The sequence below is a fragment of the Myxine glutinosa genome, chromosome 6 (genome assembly GCF_964187855.1).
Source record: "Myxine glutinosa chromosome 6, kmMyxGlut1.1, whole genome shotgun sequence".
NCBI lineage: Eukaryota > Metazoa > Chordata > Myxini > Myxiniformes > Myxinidae > Myxine > Myxine glutinosa.
The window spans coordinates 18228453-18251774 of record NC_136266.1 but is presented as its reverse complement, the minus strand read 5'-3'; the positions used below and the strand labels follow the sequence as shown (position 1 = coordinate 18251774).

Genomic DNA, 23322 nt, shown 5'->3' with positions numbered 1-23322 from the left:
CATAGTTGTTGCAGAAATATTTGCTCACTTTGTTCTAAAGAACGTTATATTTAATTTGACTTTCGGAATTACTGCTGTAGACCGAGGCCGTTTCTGCCGATTATGATGCAGCCATGCTTTGTCGTCCACAGGAGGTTGTCGCTTGCTGTCATGGCCGCTAGAGGAGTGCTCATCCTCCTGGATACCCTGACTGATAAAACTGTGACTGATGATGACCGAGTTGACGCTCTGCTCACACTAACTGAGTTAGTCCATCTTTGGGTTTACTTCTTAAATTGTGCTTGGTTTCTCGTGGTGTAAACTACCAGTAAGATCATACACTTTGCATTTGAACTTGGTAGTGCAAAAGCACAAGAAAGCTTTGTTTATCCACATTTAAAAAGATGGTGACCATGTCAATATAATCGTTTATTAGTATTTAAAATGCACTGCACTTGTTAATGCTTGTTTTATTATCTTGCCAAAACGAAGTTTTTGCAAGATGTATTAGTCAGCTTGTATGTTTGTTTGTGGTTAATCATTTTTTTTTCACGTTTAGATCACTCTGTAGACCACAGTTATTATTGGAAACTCCTGTAACTTCGCATATCAGAGTCCTATAGAGATACCCTTCAGCACACAAAATTTTGAAGGTCAAGGTCAAATGTCAAGGTCACTTTGCGGTCAATCATGGAGGTCAACGAAACCCTTATTTTTTGAGTAACTTTGATCGGATCGTCTCCAAACTTCATGGGAATCTAGTATATGGTCCGGCGCTCAGCTGATTAGTTTTTGGTGGCGATCGGCCTTGACCTTCATGGTTAGCGCTGGAGGTCGAAAATTATTGACCCCAAGGTCAAATTTTGAAATCGTAGGTACCATATCGAGTAATACCTCATATGAATGCCCTTGATGAGTGCTTCCCAGATCTGTAAACAGTTTGACGCTATGACGTCATTTGATGACGTCATGACGAAAAAACGGAATTTTCATGAAAAAATTATTTCCTCAGTTCTCATCAAAATCTTTCAATATTTCATGTGCGTTGGTCATGAAGACATACTATTCACCATACGAAATTATTAAGGTCAAGGTCAAAGGTCAAGGTCACTTTGCGAAGTGAAGCTTTAGACATTTATAGGTCAAGGTCAAGCTTTAGACATTATATAAATGACGTCATTTGGTGACGTTATAAGGCAAACACGTATTTTTCAAGGTCACTCTCTAGAACGATTATCATCGGAATATCTCGTGGGCAGACATTCCTCAAAGAGTCGCTTCTAGTGGATAGCAGTTCTGTTCACCTCAGTGTGACCTGAAGCAAGTCACTCATGTTCACATTTTGGCAAGATACGGTTCACCCTGTGGGTGACATATGTTTATTTTAAGTCTTGTTCAGTCATTGTTGCAGAATATATTTGATTTAAAATGTGCTCTTTATGCAATGAATCTTCTTTTTCTTTCATTTTTTTTTATCCCCATGTTAAAAAAAAAAATACAGCGAAAATTATTGCGCGTCCTTGCGAATCCCCACGCTTCCCATCTAAAGGAAAGTTGAAAGATGGCATTAAAGTTCCACCAGGAATGACCCGATATCAGTTTTTGTGTTCATTTTTTTCCTGTTCTTAACCCTGTAACCCCAAGGCCCCATTCCCTGGGGCATGAAGCAGTGGTCAAATCCAAAAAAATCCTGACATATTTCATGTTCCCCTCTCTCCCCCCCCCCCCCCCCAATGGTATACAGTCTCTTGGGAAAATTGCATTCTTTGCTTTGAAAAAATTGCTTTGAAAAAAAAGTTTTTTAAAATGTGGCTGTAATTGCATTTTTTGGCTTTTGACCACACAGAGTGGGGGGGGGGGGGGGGGGGATTTGGCCAAAAATTATACTGTTCTTGGTCCTTCTTGCCATGTGCTGATCAAAACCACCAAGTTTAGTGAATTTCTGCACGATCGTTTGAGAGGAGATCGTGTGTGACGAATGAATGGAGCTAATTACAATATCTTCTCCGTTTTTCTTCAAAAAGTGTGGGGACAACAAAAACCGGCGTGTTTTGCAATCACTTGTCTGTCTGTCAACGTTTTACCATTTGAGTTTTTGTCATCAAGTTTTCAACAAATATTTTTTATGAGAATATGGAAAAGACAAATTAATAATTTGGTCAAAGGTCAAAGTCTCAAAATTGTCAATTTTCATCCGATTGACCTTTGATTTTAAGAATTTGCATATATTTGATCACTGAATTGGTTCACCAATCAAAAGCTAGAAGCCAATTCTTGTTTTTTTGTAATGTCACAGGTCAAGGTTACATAAGATCGTTAATTTTTAATCTGAATGACTTGAAATTTGAGCTGGGTTTGCATATTGGGCCACGGAAACCTGTTGCCTTTGAGGTCAAAAGGTCAAGGTCTCCTAAAATCATTTTTATAGCCGTTTCCGTCATGTTTAGCATGCAGCTGAAGAAGAAGAAGTTTAAATGCAAAGCGAATGTGGACAGGCTTTGCATTTTCAGATGCTTTCTCGTTCCTAATTGTTGTCTAATGCTCTAGTGTTTAAAATTTGCGAGTTTGCTGTGGTATTGAATCAAAGTCAAAGATTGAGGTTCCATGAATTCGGTTTTGACGTACGAGCGGATGTGACGTTTCGTTTGTTTTCCAGTCGGCTGCGAACTGTGGAGGTTGATGAGCAAGTGTTCATCGACAAAGTATACCAGCTCTTCGAATGCTGCCAAGTAAATCAAACAGAACAAACTTCCTTTCCCCAATTTGAAGATCTTTGTATCTTTCCCCCCTGTATCCTGACAGAACCGCATGAGGCCTTGTTAAGGTTGATCAATTACCCCCCCCCCCCCCCTATTGGCTTTTCTAACCTCCTCTCTTGTCTGTGTTTTTGTAGACTTACCTTTCTGGCTCTAATGTTGAACTCAAACTGGCCTGCCTACAGACCCTTGGCTACTGTGTTTATCATGAGAAACTCGTTGGGGCTGTTCCAGGTTGGTAAATGTCACCTTTTCCGAACAAAAACGTCACATCACATTTGCCACCAAAACAACAACAACAACATGCATTTTAAAGGCCATTTTCCCTGCTAGAGCGGGGGTTAGCCTTGCGGTCCCCATGACGATCTTCTCCATTTTGCCCTATTTTCTGCATCTCTCCTTGTTAAGCCCCTTGCCCGCATTTCTTCTTCCACCATCTTTAGCCAAGTCTTTCTCGGTCTTCCCCGTCCTCTACTTCCTTCTACATTCATTTCCATCACTCTTCTCAACCAGTCACTTTCATCCTTCCTCAAAACGTGACCAAACCATCTCAACCTGTTCCTCTCCACAGCATCAATCACAGGCTCGATTCCCATCATCTTTCGCAATTCATCATTTGTCTTCCTCTCTCTCAGCGACTCTCCGCACATCCATCGAACCATTCGCATTTCCACCCTTTCCAACCTTCGTTGCTGCTCTACGTTCATTACCCATGTCTCGCTCCCATAAATCATAACACTTCTCACACATGCAGCATACACCTTTCCCTTCAGCTTCAATGACACTCCCCTCCTCATCAGCATGCCACTCAGTTCCCGAAACTTCTTCCATGCACATCTCACTCTAGCAACCGTTGCCGAGTCTGATCCACCTTCTCCATTCAGCATGTCTCCGAGGTAGCAAAATGTTTTCACACCTTCCAGCTTCACGCCGTCTCCAAGATCCAACTCAACATTTCCTCCATCTGCAGCTCCCTCTATGCACACCTTACATTTGAATGTAGCTGCCACACTGGTTAATGACCCTCTCAGACCACTACATTTTTGATGAACCCACTCGGCGCACATTGTACATTGAATGGAGTTCACTCCGACACCCTTCCTACACACAGCACACGACCACTTTCCAGTTCTTTCCACCTCACCACATGCTTTACCACTTGCCATCACCTTCGTCTTTCCTATATTCACCTTCAGACCTTTTGTCTCCAAACATTCCTTCCACTTGTTCATCTTCTCCTTCAGTCCATCCATACTTTCCGCAATCAACACCAGATCATCTCCATACAACAACTCCCACGGTAAACCCTCCTTTACGTTCTGAGCCAGCACCTCCATCACAGCTACAAATAGTAGTGGACTTAGTACCGACCCCTGATGCACTCTCACCTTCACCTCGATCTCACCACTGTTCCCGTCCTTCGTCCTTACCTTCGCAAGGTGTGTGCTATTTGCCACCAAAACGATGTTTTCGAATACAGTTTGTGCAATGCTGTTGGATAGTTTCCTGCAGAACAACTGAAATATATGCATTGTGGTATTTATAATATCTCACTGCTGAGTGCAAGAGTATTGTTCCTCAATGGTGCGACTTTTGGTTGTTTTTTCCTTTTTACCCTCTGCACGTCTGTCTTGCATATGAAGTGAAACTCCTCCATGATGTCATTGACTTGCTGCTGAAGACGATCGTTACTTCGACTGAGAAAAACATGCTCACCAAAGCACTGTGGGTGTTGGCACAACAGAACTTCCCTTCTGCGGTTGTAGAAAGCAAGGTGTGTGCTATTTAGTAGGGAATGTCCAAAACTGTCATCTTCATCATGATGGATTTGGCAGCTGATCTTTCATGCTCTCGTCATTCTTGAACCTGAAAATGATAGTTTATACTGAAAATTAGGTGTACACATATGTGCGTGATCGATGGATATATAAACACTTCTAATTTACCTGCCCAAATTAGTAGCACCTTATTTTCGGGTGGGCCGAGGAAAGTGTTTGACTCAGGATACTTTGCACACCGACTGGCCAAGCCTGATGTTCGGCTGATTGTAGCAGTAATGTTTTTTGTTTTTTTTGTTTGTTTTTTTCTTTCAGGATACTGGAGATAACTCGCCTACTTTTTGTAAAATATACCGTGGGATGTTTAACGTTGTTGAGCCAAAAGGTCAACAATGGCCAAATTTCTAAAATAATCAATGTACATCCGATTAACTTAAAATTTGAAGACGATTTGCATATCGAGTCACTGAATTCAACCCCCAACTATTTTTGAAGTCAACATAGGCCAAAGGTCAACCACTTTTCTCATATTACAAAAATCCTCAATTTTGATCCAATTGACTTGAAATTTGAATAGGATTTTCATATCAGCTAACTGAATTCAACAACCAACTATTTTTGAGATCAGCATAGACCAAAATGTCAACATAGGTCAAAGGTCAACAACCATTTCACATTTCTAAAATCCTCAATTTTCATCCGATTGACTTGAAATTTGAATATGATTTTCATATCGGCTAACTGAAACCAACCACCAACTATTTTAGAGATCAAAATAGGCCAAAAGTTCAACATAGGCCTATGGTCGACCACTTTTCTCAAATTTCTAAAATCCTCAATTTACAGTGCATTCAGAAAGTATTCAGATCCCTTCACTTTTTTCACATTTCGTTATGTTGCAGCCTTATGCTGAAATCGTTTAAATTCATTTTTTCCCTCATCAATCTACACTCAATACCCCAAAATGACAAAGAGAAAACAGGATTTTAGAAAGTTTTGCAAATTTATTAAAAAGAAAAAACTGAAATATCACATTGACAAAAGTATTCATACCCTTTGCTATGACACTTTGAAATTTAGCCCAGGTGCCTCCCATTTCTCTTGATCATCTTTGAGATGTTTATACACCTTGATTGGAGTCCACCTGTGGTAAATTCAATTGATTGGACATGATTTGGACAGGCACATACCTGTCGATATAAGGTCTCACAGCTGACAATGCATATCAGAGCAAAAACCAAGCCATGAGGTCGAAGGAACTGCCTGCATAGCTCAGAGACAGGATTGTGTTGAGGCACAGATCTGGGGAAGCCTACAAAAAAATCTGCTGCATTGAAGGTTCCCAAGAGCACAGTGGCCTCCATAATTCTTAAATGGAAGAAGTTTGGAACAACCAGGACTCTTCCTAGAGCTGGCCGCCCGGCCAAACTGAGCAATCGGGGGAGAAGGGCCTTGGTAAGAGAGGTGACCAAGAACCCGATGGTCACTCTGGCTGAGCTCCAGAGATCCTGTGTGGAGATGGTAGAGACTTCCAGAAGGACAACCATCACTGCAACACTCCACCGATCTGGGCTTTATGGCAGAGAAGCCAATCAGTTCAATCTTGGTTTCATCAGACCACAGAATCTTGTTTCTCACAGTCTGAGAGTCCTTTAGGTGCTTTTTTGCAAACTCCAAGCGGGCTTTCATGTGTCTTTCACTGAGGAGAGGCCTCCGTCTGGCCACTCTGCCATAAAGCCCAGATCGGGGGAGTGTTGCAGTGATGGTTGTCCCTCTGGAAGTTTCTCCCATCGCCACACAGGATCTCCGGAGCTCAGCCAGAGTGACCATCGGGTTCTTGGTCACCTCTCTTCCCAAGGCCCTTCTCCCCCAATTGCTCAGTTTGGCCGGGCGGCCAGCTGTAGGAAGAGTCCTGGTTGTTCCAAACTTCTTCCATTTAAGAATTATGGAGGCCACTGTGCTCTTGGGAACCTTCAATGCAGCAGAGATTTTTTTTTTTTGTCGGCTTCCCCAGATCTGTGCCTCGACACAATCCTGTCTCCGAGCTCTGCAGGCAGTTCCTTCGACCTCATGGCTTGGTTTTTGCTCTGATATGCATTGTCAGCTGTGAGACCTTATATAGACAGGTGTGTGCCTTTCCAAATCATGTCCAATCAATTGAATTTACCACAGGTGGACCCCAATCAAGGTGTAGAATCATCTCAAAGATGATCAAGAGAAATGGGAGGCACCTGAGCTAAATTTCAAGTGTCATAGCAAAGGGTGTGAATACTTTTGTCAATGTGATATTTCAGTTTTTTCTTTTTAATAAATTTGCAAAACTTTCTAAAATCCTGTTTGCTCTTTGTCATTATGGGGTATTGAGTGTAGATTGATGAGGGAAAAATGAATTTATTCGATTTCAGCATAAGGCTGCAACATAACAAAATGTGAAAAAGTGAAGGGGTCTGAATACTTTCTGAATGCACTGTACATCTGACTGACTTGAAATCTCAATATGATTTTCATATCTGCTTACTGAAACCAACCACCAACAACTATTTATGAGGTCAACATAGGCCAAATTTCTAAAATCCTCAATTTTCATCCGATTAACTTAATTTGAAGGCCACTTGGCAAAAATGTTTTGACGCCATCGGTCATGTGTTTTTTTGGGGGTTTTTTCCCCCCTTTCTTTAAAGGCCATTTTCCCTGCTAGAGCAAGGGTTGGTCTTATGGGCCCCATGACTATCATCAGGGTTTCCTTTTTGAGGCAATGTTTTTATGGCCGGATGCCCTTCCTGATGCCAACCCTTTATTCGCCTCCCCTTTATTCGCCTCTTACGACATGCAGGGATACGGTGTACCTATTCTAAACCGGGGCACACACTGGCGTGGTGTGTGGTTCAAACAGCAACAACCACATGAACGTGGTTCAGCCACTCTATTTGTTTGAACACAAAAGCCTTAAAAACCACTGAAAACATGTCCTGGCGAGGGTCTGCAATCTCTGATGAAGGAAATGGGTGGCCAAATGAAAGATGGGTTATATAATTTGGAAAACGAAATGGGGGGCCAAATGAAGGACATGGGTGGCCAAATGAAACGACGACTCTCTGGCCTTGCCCCCCCGCCCCCCAGCTCTCTTTGGGCTCTGTCCCGCAAATATTCCTACAGGTCGCACAAGATCTGCCTGCAACCCTCTTATGGTTAAACTGCCAAATTCAAGACTCTCTGCAAACCTTCACTCCTTCATTCCTCTTTTCTCCCACCTCTGGAACAAACTCCCTCACTCTCTTCAATCCCACTCCACCCTCCAGGTCTTTAAAACAGCTGTTCACCATCATCTCTTATCTTCCCCCATCCAAAACTTTGATCTTTTCTACCCCCGCTAATTTCACCCCAATTCCACTTTTTTGAAATACCAACTTCTGTCCTGGAAGTCCTTGGTGTCCTTGTGTTTTATACTTTTCCCACCCCCCCCCCCCCCTTCCCATGCCTCCTCCCCCCAAGCCCTCTCCCTCCCACACACTGCCCAGAAACAACTTGCCTTCGTCTCCTGGAGAGCAAATCCAACGGAAGGAAATCTCATTTCCTTTCACAAAGCCCGAAACAAGTGTGTGTCCACCCTCAGGAGAGCCAGGAAACAATATCTCTCCGTTCTCAAGACCGAACTCTCTTATCTGTCTCCCTCTTCCAAATCCTGGTGGCGTCTGGTCAAATCCGTTTCTGGTGTTTGTTCCCCCTCCATCCCCTCCCTTACCTCAAACGGCTACACAGCTGACTCCGCACGTGAAAAAGCTGAATGCCTCAACTCTGTGTTTGCCTCTAAATCTTGTGTCCCAAACCCATCCCTCTCTGTACCCACCATACCCAGTCGTACCCTGCTGCTCCTGGACTCCGTGTCCTTTCCTCCTGACAAGGTGGAAAAGTTTCTGTCAACCCTCGACTCTGATTCTGCAACTGGACCCGACGGCATCAGCCCACGGGTCCTAAAATCCTGCTCTGCTGCTCTATCTCACCCTCTCTCTGTTCTCTTCACCCTCTCTTTTGCTCAAGGTCAACTGCCATCTGCTTGGAAATCAGCCAACATCACCGCTTTGCACAAAAAAGGTGCAAAAACAGATCCTAGCAACTACAGACCAATCAGCCTTCTCCCAATTATCAGCAAAGTCATGGAATCCATCATTGCTTCGGATATGAAATCTTTCCTCTTCTCCAATGGCTTGATCTCTGATCATCAATTTGGTTTCAGACCAGGTCACTCTACTCTGGACATGCTGCTTCTGCTGTCTCAACAATGGATGGAGGTCCTCAATGCCAAACAGGAAATTAGAGCTGTCTCCCTCGACATATCACGTGCCTTCGACACGGTCTGGCACCCCGCTCTGCTCACCAAACTCTCCTCCTTTGGTAGCCATGGAAATCTCCACGCATGGCTGGCGGACTTCCTCTCTAGTCGTCGTCAACGTGTGGCCCTGAATGGGTTTCTCTCATCTCTTCCTATTCAGGCTGGAGTTCCCCAAGGCAGTGTTCTGGGCCCCGTGCTTTTTCTGGTCTTCATCAATGATCTCTCTGACTCTCTCGAAAATCCTCTCTATCTCTTTGCTGATGACTCCACTCTCTGCCGCTCCATTCCTCTTCCCTCAGATCGGCAGTCTGCTGCCTCCTCACTCTCTGAAGACCTGGACAAAATCACAGACTGGTCAAACAAGTGGAACATGTCTTTCAATCCTGACAAATCTCACACTCTTACTATGTCTCTCCGAAAAGATCGACTGGACAACCCTCCCATCTACTTTCTCAACAATCCTCTCCAAGAAGTTCTGTCGCTCAAGATTTTGGGTCTCACTATCTGCCATGATCTTTCTTGGGAAAACCACATTTCCAAGCTGGCCTCCAAAGCCAGTCGCCGACTGGGCATCCTCCGTCGTGTGAAGTCCTTCCTCGGCACACCTGAGCTCCTCACCACATACAAGGCTTTCATCCGCAGCTCAATGGAATACTGTTCTCCCCTATGGGCCGGTGCTCCTGCCTCACACCTAGCTCGGCTTCACGCTGTTGAAACCAAAGCTTTCAGAATTATTGGAATCTCCCGCGATGAAGCTATCTCTGAGGGCCTTTCACTCACTCACCGCAGGCAGGTAGGTGGTCTTTCTGTCTTCTACCGACTCCTCTCCGGCCTTGCACCCCCAGCTCTCTCTGTGCTCTGTCCCCCAAATATTCCTACAGGTCGCACAAGATCTGCCAGCAACCCTCTGATGGTTAAACTGCCGAAATCTCGGCTCTCTGCTCACCTTCACTCTTTCATTCCTCTTTTCTCCTGCCTCTGGAACAAACTCTCTCACTCCCTTCAATCCCACTCCTCCCTCCAGGTCTTTAAAACAGCTGTTCACCACCATCTCTTATCTTCCCCCATCCAAAACCTTGATCTTTTCTACCCCCGCTAATTCACCCCAGATCCACCTTGTTTGAAATTCCAACTTCTTTCCTGGAAGTCCTGGCAGTGTCCATATGTTTTATACCTCTCCCACTGCCCCCTTCCCATGCCACCCCCCCCCCCCCCCCAAAGCCCTCGCCCTCTCTCAGATCTCTCGATGTCTCCATGTCTCTCGGTCCCTGCTCTCAAATGTTGTGTTTGTGTCCTTCCCTCTCTCTCCCCATCTTGTCTACCGCTCCCGATGTTATATGTTTTATGTGTCGGTTTGTCTTTCTGTGTGATTAATGTTCGCTCTTTCACGAGCCTCGATCTTGTATACAAAAAAAAAAACAAACAAACAAAAAAAAAAACAAACAAACAAAAAAACAAACAAACAAAAAAAAAAACACACATCTCCCTGCTCTCAAATGTTGTGTGCTCTCAAGTGTTTATGTGCTTCCCCTTCTCTCCCCATCTTGTCTTCCGCTCCTTCTTTTTATATATTTTGTTTGTCTGGTTGATTTGTTTGTGAAGTAAATGTCAGCTCTTTCACGAGCTTCGATTCAGTATACAAAAATTGGGGCTGTATTTGTTGCTGTTTCGGTTTGGTGCATGACACCTTCTATTCGCACATGTTTTTGGAAGTTGTTTTGTATGGTGAGTGAGATAACTTTTCGGGTTTGTTGTGTTCATGCTTGTATACAAATTTTATTTGGTTGTCTTTTGAGCTTTTCACGTACTCTGCTAATCCTACAGTCATTGCTCTGTGCACCTGATTGTGTTCCATCAGGCTGCCAAACTGAACTGCTTCCTTTGGAGATGGGTGCTGTTAAAAAAAAAATTTTAATTTTTTTTTTTTTTTTTTTTAAATTGCACTGGTTTTCTTACAGGTTGTAACTGTGATGGATGCATTAGAAAATATTGCATGCCGGGGAGAACAGTATGCAGGTGTACAATATGAAGTCAGCAAGATTCTTGGAAGGTATGTGCCTTTTTTTCTTTCTTTTTTGTGCCTTTCAATGTTTGCCGTAGGCATTTTTTTTTCGGGTTGTCTGGCTGTCCATGATTGGTTTTCGTTGCTGCGATAACTTGAGAATGGCTGAAGGTAGCGAAGTCAAACTTGGTGCAGGTATGTATAAATGAGGTGAAGATGAACTGATTGATTTGTGAGGTGATTTTGTGATTTTGGTGAGGTCAGAGGTCATGTGATAAATATGTTAAAATGTGATACTTGAGGACAGATAAATGGATTTAAATCAAACTTGGTACAATATGTATAATGATGTAATTATGTTGGCTGAGGCGTATCGGTTTACATTGTGACGTCGAAGAGTGTTCTAGTTTCATTTTATATAATTTAATTTTAATTATGCCTGTATCTTTACATGTACCAGCTGCAACACAATAATTACCCCTGCTACCGAGGGTGGACGGGGGTTATGTTTTCACCCTGTCCGGCCGTCTGCTTGTCTATGAACAGGTTATCTTAAAAAGATGTGGGCAGGTTCATGCGAAATTTGGTGGAGAGGTTGCTTGTGTGACAAGGACAAAATGATTAGATTTTGAAAAAGATCCAGACCTGCATAGATAAGATAAACCTTTCTTCCCTGCAAATGTCCCCTCACATATCGATCTGCATACGATATGTAATATATACACGTGATTCTTCACCATTGTGTGATGAGGCTAAAACCGATAATATAGCACAATATGTCAAAACGTTATGGACGATTTATGACAAAACTAGGTGGATGAATGGGTTAGGTGACAAAAACAAACTGATTAGATTTTAGTTCAGGTTCGAATCCAGATCCGGCCCATCATTGGGATACGAAACGTTCACCTAACCTTCAAAAAAACGTATTGACGAATAATTTAAAAAGTGGGCCTCTCCTCCCGTACTAACACATTTGCTTATACACCTCCCTGTTCCTTCGTTCTCTACTCTCCTTTCTGTCAATCTCCTATTCTTCTGTTCCTGCTTCTGAACCTGTGCTGGAATCTTTAATCCCCCTTAGGAATCTTTCATGCCCTCATTTAAGGAATTTCCCCAGATAGTTTTCACGGTTTCGTTTTAAAATGTTTAAACTTTCCCCTGAAGTGTTGTATTCTGTTGTATATTACAACACACTTTTCTTCTTCTTCTTTAAAAGGTTTTCTTCGATTTGCTCACCAAATCTCTTCACTTCAAATAAAAATTCAATTTCTTACAGTTCTGCCTTTCTACATTCCCTAAACTCACCTGCATTCCACCCCTCCTCCAACCTTTTCAAACAGATCTCTGACTCGAAAATCACAAACTCATTTTGCAATAAATGTTTGTTTTTCATTAATCGTTCAACACTTTCTAAAATCCAAACTCACCCCTCCCCTCCTAAACCCCCCCATCACCCCTCCCTTTTAAATCTTCCCCCTTGCCCCTCCCCTCCGAAACTCCCTCCTCACCCCTCCCATCCTAAACTCTATCCTCGCCCCTCCCCTCCTAAACTCCCCTCACCCTTCCTCTCCGAAACTCCCCTCACCCCTCCTCTCCTGAACTTCCCTCACCCATCCCATTCAAATCTCCCCTCACCACTCCCTTTCTAATCTCCCCCCTTGCCCCTCACCCTCCTAAACTCCCCCCTCACTCCTCCCCTCCTAAACTCACTCCTCACCCCTCCCTTTCAAATCTCCTGCCTTGCCCCTCCCCTCCTAAACTCCCCCTTCACCCCTCCCCTCCAAAATTCCCCCCTCACCCCTCCCCTCCAAATTCCCCCCCTCCTCACCCCTCCACTTCAAAACTCCCCCCTCTTAATCTCTTAATCTGCTGAACAGAAGCTTTCCTCCTTCAAGATGTCTCTGACTCCTTAATATCTCTCCCTGGTTACTCCCTCCTCCAGTATGATAGACCTGAGCCTTGTCCTGGAGGTGGGGTTGCTATTTTTATCAAAAACTTTCTTCCTCGCTCTCCCTGCACTGCATTCTTTCCACCTCACCTCCAGGCGTACCTCTGGCTGCGGCTTCCCCTTTGCTCCCACCTTTTGTTCATATGTGTGTTATACCATCCACCAAACAGTGATGACTCCATCTACATCTCGCTGTCTGATAACATGGACCAACTTCTATCGACTCATCCCAACTCTCTCTTCCTCATATGTGGTGATCTGAGCTGTCGTCAAGCCAGCTGGCTGGGTGTGGGTACCTCTCAACAGCCATGGCACCTCAGCAAAGGACTTCTGCGACCAACTGGGACTGACACACAATCTGTCAATTTCCCGACCCGGATCTCAGTCAATGGAGCATCTTCTCTTCTAGACTCGGTTATGACAAACTTCCCTGCAAATGTCTGCTGCTCTTCTTCTGCTCCAATCGGTTTATCTGACCACATGCTTGTCAAAGTGGACATCTCTCTGGCCATTCTCAGAGAGGCTCCTCAGCGTCGACGAGTCTGACATTTCACTCAGGATGACTGGCACGGTCTTCAAGCAGCCAACAAACACCCAGAATGGTCTCCCATCTCGACTGCCTCTAACATCAACTCATCCTGGGAATTCTTCCAAAGAAAATTGCTCTCTCTCATGCACAGATTTATCCCATCTCATTTTCAGTTGTCATACCCTTCCTCCCGTCCATGGTACACGGAATATTGTGGTTGCCCTGAAACGACTTGACTTCGCCCCCTGGAACGCAAATCCAACGGAAGACGATCTCATTTCCTTTCACAAAGCCTGGAACAAATGTGTGTCTACCCTCAGGAGAGCCAGGAAACAATATCTCTCTACTCTCAAGACTGAACTCTCAAACCTGTCTCCTACCTCCAAATCCTGGTGGCGTCTGGTCAAATCTGTTCTGGTGTTTGTTCCCCCTCCATCCCCTCCCTTAACTGAAAAGGCTACACAGCTGACTGCACGTGAAAAAGCTGAATGCCTCAACTCTGTGTTTGCCTCTAAATCTTGTGTCCCGAACCCATCCCTCTCTGTACCCACCATACCCAGTCGTACCCAGCTGCTCCTGGACTCTGTGTCCTTTCCTCCTGACATGGTGGAAAAGTTTGTCAACCCTCGACTCTGATTCTGCAACTGAACCAGATGGCATCAGTCCACGGGTCCTAAAATCCTGCTCTGCCGCTCTTTCACACCCTCTCTGTTCTCTTCACCCTCTCTTTAGCTCAAGCTCATCTGCCATCAGCTTGGAAATGGGCCAACATTACCGCTGTACACAAAAAATGTGTCAAAACAGATCCTTGCAACTACAGACCAAATTAGCCCGCTCCCAATTATCAGCCAAGTCATAGAATCAATCATCGCTTCTGACATCGAATCATTCCTCTTCTCCAATGGCTTGATCTCTGATCATCAATTTGGATTCAGACCAGGTCACTCTACTCTGGACATGCTGCTTCTACTGTCTCAACAATGGATGGACGTCCTCTATGTCAAACAGGAAATTAGAGCTGTCTCCCTTGACATATCATGTGCCTTCGATACGGTCTGACACCCCACTCTGTTCACCAAACTCTCCTCCGATGGTATCCATGGAAATCTCCACGCATGGCTTGCGGACTTCCTCTCTGGTCGTAGTCAACGTGTGGCCCTGAATGGATTTCTCTCATCTCCCGTTCAGGCTGGAGTTCCCCAAGGTAGTGTTCTGGGCCCTGTGCTTTTTCTGGTCTTCATCAATGATCTCTCTGACTCTCTTGAAAATCCTCTCTATCTCTTTGCTGATGACTCCATTTTCTGCCGCTCCATACCTCATCCCTCAGATCGGCATTCTGCAGCCTCCTCACTCTCTGCAGACCTGAGTAAAATCACAAACTGGTCAAACAAGTGGAACATGTCTTTCAACCCTGACAAATCTCACTCTAAATATGTCTCTCTGAAAAGACCGATTGGACAACCCTCCCATCTACTTTCTCAACAATCCTCTCCAATAAGTTCTGTCACTCAAGCTCTTGGGTCTCACTATCTGCTATGATCTTTCCTGGGAAAACCACATTTCCAATCTGGCCTCCAAAGCCAGTCGCCCACTGGGCATCCTCCGTCGTGCGAAGTCCTTCCTTGACACACCTGAGCTCCTCGCCACATTCAAGGCTTTCATCCACAGCTCAATGGAATGCTGCTCTACCCTCTGGGCTGGTGCTCCTGCCTCGCACCTAGCTCGGCTTCACGCTGTTGAGACCACAGCTTTCAGAATCATTGCAATCTCCCGTGATGAAGCTAATGCCTAGGGCCTGTCACTCACTCACCGCAGGCAGGTTGGTGGTCTTTCTGCTCACCTTCACTCTTTCATTCCTCTTTTCTACCACTTCTGGAACAAACTTCCTCACTTCAATCCCACTCCTCCCTCCAGGTCTTTAAAACAGCTGTTCACCACCATCTCATATATTCCCCTATCCAAAACCTTGATCTTTTCTACCCCCATTAAATCACCCTAGATCCACTTTTTTGAAATACCAACTTCTTTCTTGGAAGTGCTAGCAGTGTCTATGTGTTTTATACCTCTCCCAACCCCACCCCCCTTCCCACACCTCCTCTGCCCAAGCCCGCTCCCTCCCACAGATCTCCCTGCTCTCAAATGTTGTACTTGTGTGCTTCCCTCTCTCTCCCCATCTTGTCTCCCGCTGCCTTTATTATCTGTCGGTTTTTGTTTTTTTTTTTTTTTTTGTGATTAATGGCAGCTCTCTTACATGAGCCTCGATCTTGTATACAAAAAAAAAAAAGCCTTAATTTTTGTTTGCCATTGATTAGCTTTTTTGGGCTACCTCATCTTGAGTAACACTTGACCCAAACAAAGCAAATGGAAATCTGATGCAACAAACATGGGCAGTGTATAATCAGCAGGGGCCTACAGGCATGATGTCTTAGGCCCACTAGGAAACCAAGGTGATGATCATATTATTTTGTCTGGGTGCCATGGTGTGTGGAGTCAAGCGACAAAGATGGGTGCCAGGCCAATATATTGGTCTACCACTCGTATGTTGTATGGCAACATAACACCCATTGGCTTCTTTGCAGTTGAAAAGCAAAAAATGATTTGAGCCCTTTGTTTCGGTGTGTTTTGATGTACCATTCCTATCACTTTCTGACTGTTTGGTCTTCTGTTGCAGGTTGCAGGCTCAGGCCCCAGGAGTAGTGGCGCAGCATGTTGTGCAGTGGCTCCAACTCATTCTGCCCCTTGTTGTTCACCCAGCGGCCAAACTGCGGCAGAGAGCCTTCACTGTGTTGGAGGTTTCCCTTCCAATGCTTGCCCAGCAGCCAGACACTGTGGCTGCCCTGGTGACAAATAAGCTTGAAAAGGTAATGGCCAGATAAGAAAACTAGAACGACACTCGTCGACGTCGAAAATATGCCTCCACCCGTTTGTTCAAAATCCCATCACTTGTTCACAAGTTGGCACAACAACAAATTTTTTTTTTTACTTAACATGACCTCTGACCTTTGACCTCTTGACCCCAAAATTTAATCTGTTCATGTGTACATCATTATACATACCTGTACCAAGTTTTAATTAAAATCCCTTCAGCTGTTCACAAGTTTCACTTTTTTAAACTGACATGACCTCTGATCTTTATCCTGTTGATGCCATAATCCAATCGGTTAATCTTTGCATCATATATACTTATACCAGGTTTTTTTCAAAATCCCATCACTGGTTCACGAGTTGGTGGGAAACATAAATTTTACTTAACATCACCTCTGACCTTTGACCTCTTGACTCCAAAATCGAATCGGTTCATCTTTACCTCATTACACATACCTGCACCAAGTTTGACGAAGATCCCTTCAGCCGTTCTTAAATTTATCGCGGGGACGAAGTAATTGTAACTTAACATGACCTCTGATCTTTGACCTCTTGACCCCAAAATCGAATCAGATTATCTTTGCTTCCTTATATATAATTATACCAGGTTTGATGAAATTTTTACCTGACATGATGTCTGGCATTTGACCGTTGACCTTTTGACCCCAAAATCTAATCAGTTTATCTTTACATCATTATACATACCTGTACCAAGTTTGAATTAGATCCCTTCAGTCATTCTCAAGTGTTCATTTCACAAGTTTACGAGATACTTTTTTGATCATCCTGTGTATGAATGAATGAATGCATCCACTTGAAGACTTTGCAATAAAATATATTTTGAAGCTCAAACATTGCTTTGCCATTGCCATATTGTCTAACTGAGTCTTGCCGCCGGCCAGACGCTGCTAAACGAGATGAAGAAGATATCGGACACCCAATACATGCTTAGCGTCTGGAGCATGATGGTCACCTTCCTTGGAACTGTGAGCCTTTTCTACTGACTCCATATTCGGGCTTTTTATTTACTCATTTTATTATACGATTGTTTTGCTTATTTTGCATCTACTGAGGTTTTATCATATTGCTTAAAGGGCATGTGGCATGTTGCTTTTTTTTTGTGTTGATTGTAATTGTTAGCGATGTATATAATGTGAAACCATTGCATTGATTTAGGTGTCCTAGCACAAGTAGCAAAGCTATAATCGGCACTCGTCTCCTGTAAAAACAATTTCCAGCACAGTAATCGCTTTCTGTCTCTTCTAGCTCGGGTGACCATTTAATATGGTATTTCGGCGTGAGTCAGTCGTGGACTACATGTGTGCTATTGAAATTGTTATCTTATGTGTTCTTGCTTGTCATATTCATCCTTTTTTGGTTTTTATTTCATATATATATATATATATATATATATATATATATATATATATATATATATATATATATATATATATTAAACGGGAAGTAAATTCCTGCGTGGGGCTGGTGTGAAAAATTTTGACTCGAACCCACAGACCTCATCACTTGCCCACTGACGGCCCACTGAGCTATTGAGTCTCTGGGATATCCTCAGAGATTTCTCACACTAACACTGCGAGCTTTATCATGGCCGATGTCGTGCGTGCCTGCGAGGCTGGCCCCGGCCGGATGTGAGTGTTTCTATGTGTATGAAAATGCATTGAAGATGAACTCATCCAGCAAAGATTTATTTTTATTTATATATATATATATATATATATATATATATATTTATATATATATATTGTTATGGATCTGGGGGACAGCACTCCCGTTAGCAAGGGGGGGGGGGTTAATCCCCTTGTCCTGTTAAGCTGGCCGTCCGACCGGTCCTGGTACTTGTAACACTCTTTTGCGGGGTGGGATTGATCAGGGTTATTGGTCCAGGTATGTTGTTGCGAATATGGAATTTGGCCTCCATATCCGCTTGTAAATATTCCCCTATTTTCTCCGATACTCCCCAACTTTCCCCAATCCCCCATTCCCTAGTCCCATTGCATGTAAATAACAATCAGTAGAGCCGACCTTCCCCTTATTCCCCCATTAAATGTCGTGCCCAGGTCCACCGCACCACACGTAGACAACTTTCGGACATCTTCCTAGTTATTCTTAATCTATGTCAGTTAAGGCCTCGTTTCCATTAATTATGACTCTTCGTTGCACCAGAATGTGATTATATGGCACCTGTTAGGAAGTTTAGGACCTCCCCATACCTCTCCGCATCTCTTCCCCATGAAGAAGCGCCAACTACAACAACAACAACAAAAGAGGGGGGCGGCGCGGTGACGGCATGGGGAGTGGGCGTCCTCCTTCCGGCTCGGTTAGCCACCATTGACCACGCGCTCCACGGGGTTACCACGAAGGGGCTCCCTGTCGGCCCCTCGTCAAGGGCGGAGCCGGTAACCCCCGCCCCCAATGAGAAGCCATGGGCCGATGCCATCTGGGGCGGCGCTAACGAGCCGAGGGCGTGTCACTCCCCGCCGGATATATACGCGGCCCCGCGCCGGACGTGATGAGAGATGCGCCCCGAGCTTGGAAGGAAAAGACGCCACCCTCCCGAGCGCTGAGCGACCTCCCCAGCTTGAGACCAAAGTCGCGACCCACAAGCGCTGTGATACCTTCACGCATCTCTGGACACCACCGTACGTGATTCTGTCCCTGAGCCAGGTGCACCTGAGCCATCGCGACCTGCCTCCCCTTTTCATCAACCCCCGTGTGAGTCAGCATTTTGTCCCGTGTGTCTGTCGTCTGTCCGGGGATAATATAAGAGTGTGTCTAAGTGCCTGTCTTCCTGTAATATACCTCTAGCCCCTGTAATCTAACCTTTTTCCGTACGAATATACTTGAGAATCGAAACCCTGGTGTCGTATTGTGTCATTATAACCCAGCCGGGTGTCTTCTCTTTCCTATTGAGCCAGCGTAGCGCGATTAGTCAACATTCGGGCACAATCGGGTAACTTGTACGGATACGGCGGCCATCCCGCTCGGCCCACCATACCATCAAAGTCGTATCTGTAACAGTTGGTGTCGGGAGTGAGATTCGAGGCCCGACCAAATTTTGAAGAAAAAAAAAAAACGAATAGAGGAAAAAAGAAAAATTTGGTCAAAATTTGGAGCGGCCGAAATTTGTTTTGTTTTACGAAACTCGAATTTTGCAAGTCGCGCTATGGCGGATCAAGACGGCTGGGGTCCGGTAGGGGAGAGTGAGGTAGGGTCGATCCAGGACCAAAATGAGGGACAGGAGGAGAGCGAAGCAGTGAGGGCGGCAGGTTCGCAAAATAGCGCCGTCACGCACGAAGAAGCGGGCGCGCAAAATGGCGCCTCGCTGATCACCGCGCCAGCGACCGTGGCAGCGCCCCCGATGGATTGGGGCCTTTTTTTCATACAAATGAAGGCCCTTATGGCCCAGAATAGCGAGAAAATGAGGGAGGAAACGAGGGCTGATAGTGAGCGGTTGGGAAACCAAATGGGGGTAATGAGGGACGAAGCGAGGGGTACCAGTGAGAAGTTAGACAATAATTTTGAGGAGTTAGACAAGAAAATTGAGAAGTTAGACAATAATTTTGAGGAGTTAGACAAGAAAATTGAGAAGTTAGACAATAATTTTGAGGAGTTAGACAAGAAAATTGAGAAGTTAGACAATAATTTTGAGGAGTTAGACAACGGGATAAAAGAAGTAAAGAATGGGTTAACGGGGGTAGAAAACAGAATGGCCGCTCAAGAGAATCAAATGGAAGGGATGCAAAAAGGGTTAGAGGGGTTAGAAAACAGTATGGAAGGCAAATTGAGGGACATGAGGGACCAAGCGGAAAGGGAAGTTAAACAAATGGAGCAGCAGATAGAGGGGGTCAGAATGGGGGTAGAAACCAAACTGGATGCTCACAGGGAGGAAATGGAGCAGATGAGGGTGGCATCTGGGCAGGAGATGCAAGTGATGGGAGAGGAGATCAGAAGAGGAGTGAGTGAGGAGGTCGGAGGAGTGCGCGAGGAGGTGAGGCACTGTAAGGAGCGCATGGAGAAAGAGGTGAGAAAGGGGACTGTAAAATTGCAAGGTGGTATAGAGGAGTTGACGCTGGGAGTAGAACAACTGACAGTGGGACAAAAGGAGCTGGGGGACCAGGTAAAGAAGAACACAGCGGTAATAGAGGGTTTAAAATCGACACAGAAGGAGATGAAAAAGGACGTAGGGGTAATAAAAAAAGAGTGCCAGACGGTACATGAGGACCTGACGAGGAAAATGGACAAGGTGGTAGAGGTAATGGAGGTTAAAGAGCGGGAGGTGCGGGAGCACATAGAAAAAAATAAAGTGGAGTTAGAGGAAGAACTTAAAGGGGCGCACGAAGAGATGAAGGAGATGAAGCAAAAATTAGAGGAAGTGGAAGAAGGGGTGAGCGAAATTAAGAAGCGACGGAGAGAGGATAAGAAAGAGATAAAGGAGGAAGTAAAAGAATTGGTCCAAAGTCTGTGTTCGGATCGTGATGATGTGCTCATTAACCGGATGAGGGATTCGCAGGTGATGGAGGAGAAGCGAAGAGAAAGAGGACCCGGTGTAAGTGGTGACCAATATGGTCGTGCGTATGATGCGCCAGGTGATTTAATAAGCTTGGGGGTCGAGATAGACCCGGATGTTCGTGAGAGGCCAAGAGTGAGGTGTATGGCTGGTCCGGAGGGTATGGAACGAGAGGTGCGAGGTGTGGGTGAGCAAGGTTGTGGTGGTATGGAATGGGTAGCGGGTTGCGGAGGTGTGACCCATGCATCGACACCAACAGGGGTAGTTGTTGGAGGGACCGGGGAGGCACGAGAGCCCCTTGGGGGTAGTGTACTGTGGGGGCCCGGCCGGTTCGGCCCCGCGCTGACCCCGCAAGGGGCGACGCACGGGGTCCGGCCGGCGGGCAACGACTCGCATACGAGGTGGTCCCACAAGGTCCCACTCGCGCCGTATGACGGCAAGAGTGATCTACGCGCGTACCTGGCGCAGTTCGACTGTGTGTGTAAGGGTAACGGTTGGGGTGAGGACGAAGGTGGAGTACACCTGGTGGCCGCATTGCGCGGCGCGGCGGCGGAGGTGCTGACGGCATTACCAGCGGGTGCTCTCACCCTGCCAGCCCTCCGCGACGCCCTAATTAATCGATTTGGAATAGAACAGCAGAGCGAGCTTGTTAAAGCTCAGCTCGCGCTGCGAAAGCGCAAGCCCCAGGAAGCCATCGGGGAACTTGCCCACGACATTCGCCGCGCAGTGGGGATCGCACATGCTAGCATGGCAGCGGATTCCCGGGAAAGCCTGGCGCTGGACCATTTTATCCAGGCCCTCCCGGATATTGAGCTCCGGCAACAGCTCGCCATGTGGCGCCCGCAGACTCTGAGCCAGGCGGCTGACGCTGCGGCCCGTTGGGAAGCAGCGAGGCCCCTGGCCCGGGGGGGCGAGCGTCTCGCAATGGCGGTCCGCCAGATGGGACCCCCGATGGAGGGCGGACCCCTTAGGGGGCCCGCCCCCGACGTGGGTCCTGACCTGGCGGGCATGGTCCGGAGGCTGGTGGACCAGCGCCTGGCAGGACCTGGACCATGGCAGGCGGCCCCGGAGGTGGCCCGCGGTGGACCACGAGCGGGTAATCCAATTCGGACCTACAGGGGGGGGAATTTGGAATTCCGGAGGCAAGCACCTTATCAGGTGAGGTGCTATACCTGCAACCGCCTGGGTCACCTGGCGCGGCACTGTCGAAACGCGCGCCGGGATGATCCCCGGCAGTTGAGGTCCTCAACTCCGCCCAGGGGGGAGCGGGTTAGCCGACCCCAGACACCCCCCCGCCAGACCCCGGGAAACTAGAAGGTGTCGGGCACGTAGGGCGGTGTTCGGCAGCAGAGGATGGAGGAGAGCCCTCATTGACGCGACAGGTCATTTATTGTGGCCAAATTGGAACCGGTAGCCTGACAATTAGATGCAAAATTGCCGGCGTGGGGGTAGACGCCGTCGTGGACACAGGAGCTAGCGCCACGATCATCAGCCCTGTGGTCCTTGATTCGAGCGCAGGTGGCTGGGATAAGATCCAGCGCCTGCAAAATTATAGTTTGCAGCTTGCTACCGGGGTAACGGCCCCGATCATAGGGCGTGGTTCTGTGACCCTCAAGTTAGGGTCGGTAAGGAGGGAGATAGATGTTTGGGTGGCGGAGGTGTGCGACCCATGTTTAATAGGGTTGGACCTGTTGACTGCCAGCGGTTGTAAAATCGACTTGTGCCGGGGGATCCTGCAGGTGGGAGTAGAAGAGCTGCCGTTAGGGGGAGTGAGCACGGCCGAGAGAGCGGAGCTGGAGGCTTCCGAGGCCGTGACCATCCCCCCCAGGGCCGAGGCGATAGTGCCGGCCCGGTGGGCAGCTCGCCCAACATGGCAGGAGTCCTGCGGCCTGGTCGAACCGGTGGCAGCGCAGTCCATACCGGGTTTAATCGTGGGCCGCACCCTTGTAAAAACGGACGGACCGGTAGTGGCCGTCCGAGTAGTAAATGTGAGTACAGAACCACGCACTATAGTAAGGGGCACGAGGGTAGCTGGCTGCACCCCAGTTGAGGAAGTCGCGACAGTGAGGGGCGAGAACGTCCAGCCGAGCCGACCCCGGGGGGAGCCTTCAATAACAAGTAGGAATTGGCCCGATCCCATTTGCGAGATGGTAAATCGTAGTAGCGTAGAGTTGGGAGGTACCCAGAGGGAGGCCTTACACAAACTGGTTGGGTCCCATTTGGACCTCTTCTCCCTGTCCACCGAGGATATTGGACGTACGGGCCTGGTGAAACATCAGATCCACACCGGTGAGGCCCGGCCTATTCGTCAGGCCGCCCGACGGCTCCCTTGGAGCAAGAGGGCGGAAGCTGACGAGCAGGTTGCAAAAATGCTCGACGCAGGTGTGATCGAGCCCTCGGGAAGTCCTTGGATGTCACCTGTTGTGCTGGTCAAAAAGAAGGATGGGACCACGCGGTTCTGCGTGGACTATCGCCAGCTAAACAACGTGACACTCAAGGACTCATATCCCCTGCCAAGGATTGATGACACCCTCGATGCCGTTGCGGGCTCAAATTGGTTCACAACTTTGGACCTCAAGAGTGGGTATTGGCAGGTGGAGATGG

The 23322-nt window shown here is 46.6% G+C and overlaps 1 protein-coding gene across 8 annotated transcripts in view; it reads left to right on the top strand.

The window, feature by feature from the left end:
• RIF1 (replication timing regulatory factor 1) overlaps nucleotides 1-23322 on the top strand; it is a 251247-nt gene that overhangs the window by 5968 nt on the left and 221957 nt on the right. For all 8 annotated transcript variants that reach the window (XM_078779646.1, XM_068119704.2, XM_078779645.1 and 5 more), the window contains exons 2-8: nucleotides 132-245; nucleotides 2636-2708; nucleotides 2873-2969; nucleotides 4379-4509; nucleotides 10802-10893; nucleotides 15997-16186; nucleotides 17093-17176. In XM_078779646.1, the coding sequence (XP_078635772.1) occupies nucleotides 151-245; nucleotides 2636-2708; nucleotides 2873-2969; nucleotides 4379-4509; nucleotides 10802-10893; nucleotides 15997-16186; nucleotides 17093-17176 (762 nt within the window). In that variant the 5' untranslated portion in view covers nucleotides 132-150. The remainder of the gene's footprint in view (nucleotides 1-131; nucleotides 246-2635; nucleotides 2709-2872; nucleotides 2970-4378; nucleotides 4510-10801; nucleotides 10894-15996; nucleotides 16187-17092; nucleotides 17177-23322) is intronic.